The sequence below is a fragment of the Lipotes vexillifer genome, unplaced genomic scaffold, assembly GCF_000442215.2.
Source record: "Lipotes vexillifer unplaced genomic scaffold, Lipotes_vexillifer_v1.1 scaffold640, whole genome shotgun sequence".
NCBI classification, from domain to species: domain Eukaryota; kingdom Metazoa; phylum Chordata; class Mammalia; order Artiodactyla; family Lipotidae; genus Lipotes; species Lipotes vexillifer.
This window is the reverse complement of record NW_006773138.1, coordinates 1,917,288-1,918,653: the sequence shown is the minus strand read 5'-3', so window position 1 is coordinate 1,918,653 and position 1,366 is coordinate 1,917,288. Positions and strand designations below refer to the sequence as shown.

At 36.8% G+C, this 1,366-nt stretch overlaps 1 protein-coding gene across 1 annotated transcript in view; it reads right to left on the bottom strand.

The window, feature by feature from the left end:
• Positions 1-1,366, bottom strand: part of POLD3 (DNA polymerase delta 3, accessory subunit) — a 42,039-nt gene that overhangs the window by 20,206 nt on the left and 20,467 nt on the right. The window contains exon 6 of the mRNA XM_007448098.1: positions 1-48. This exon is cut by the window's left edge and continues 229 nt beyond it. Within this exon, the coding sequence (XP_007448160.1) occupies positions 1-48 (48 nt within the window). The remainder of the gene's footprint in view (positions 49-1,366) is intronic.

The following is a 1,366-nucleotide window of genomic DNA, read 5'->3' as shown; positions in this document are numbered from 1 at the left end:
TCAGCAGGAGCTCTAGGGACGGCAGCTGCACACTGGATGGCACTAAACCTGAGGACAGAAATGTTACATTAAATTAATTGATGTCAACATCAAACCTTATTTTTAAACTCTTGCTTCTTCCCCACAATACTTTCTAACCCTAATACTATAAAATTAGAAAATTTTAGAACTAGAATGGATTTTAGAAATTAGTTTGTGCAACAAGTACTGGAGAGGAGTGAGTGAAGTCCTAGATTATACATCTCGTCAGTAATAAAACTAAGATTGGAAGGTGTCTTCTACCAAGCCATATGGGTATTCTTGCTTTTTGAAAAAAGCATCCTAATTCAAAATAGTAAGAATACACCAAACAATAATAAAACATTAGTAATTTCACCATCTTTGGTAAACCAAATGGTTATCTCTTGTTTTTAAAGACCTTCAACATATAGGGCTAGCAATACCATAAATACTGACTGAATTAAAATTAAGAGCTTTAAATATTAACAAATTTCCTGGCAACTCTCCTGGCCAGAATGGATCATGCTTTAAAACATGGAATAAGCTGGGAACAGAGCCACTGGCTTCTATAACCTGTGGTCCTTTAAAGTCACTTATTTAATAATTTATAATAATCCCAACTAAGAGCACCAGACAAGTATGCCTATAGCCAAGTGAAGAAATTTGGAACAATTTGCATGACGTATTAAAGGGAACGTTCATCTCTTCTCTAATCATTGAAGATGTGCCTGTTTCACAAAAATCCATAATGTAATGTCCTACATTGTGAATGGGTAACTGATCCAGCCTTGTCAAACAGTTGTACTTAAAGCAAAGTTTTCCAACGTTTCCTAACAAAGAAGAACATTTTATTTCCCTCAGTCTTTTGCTTATTGAGGGTAGGTAAGAGCTCCTTGAAGGTAAGTATATTATTCATCTTTTGTATTTCAGGCACCCAGTACAAGACCTGGCACAGGGAAATACAGGTTGAAAGAAAGATTATTTAAGTCACTGAAAGTGAGGCTTCTGGCTTCTCTCCTTTCTTTAGTGTATCATCTCAACTTGGGGTGGGAGAAGATGGAGGTTAAGAAACTATGTGGTGATAGCAATTATCTTACAGATCAACCAGGCACAACGCTGAGATTAACTGGCCTAAGATAAAAAATCCCTGATAATATCACTTAATTTCTGAAGTAACTTTAGGCTGAACAGCCCTGAGCTAGAGTCCACAGCTCCAAAAACCTTCCACTGATTTATTACAGTCCACATAGAAAACTCCACATTAACACAAATATTTTGTGCATCAGAGTTAAGAACAGACGGAAATCATTTCCTTTCACTCAACACTCTTCCTCTCTGGCCCTGCAGTGCTTCCACGTACAGGGAA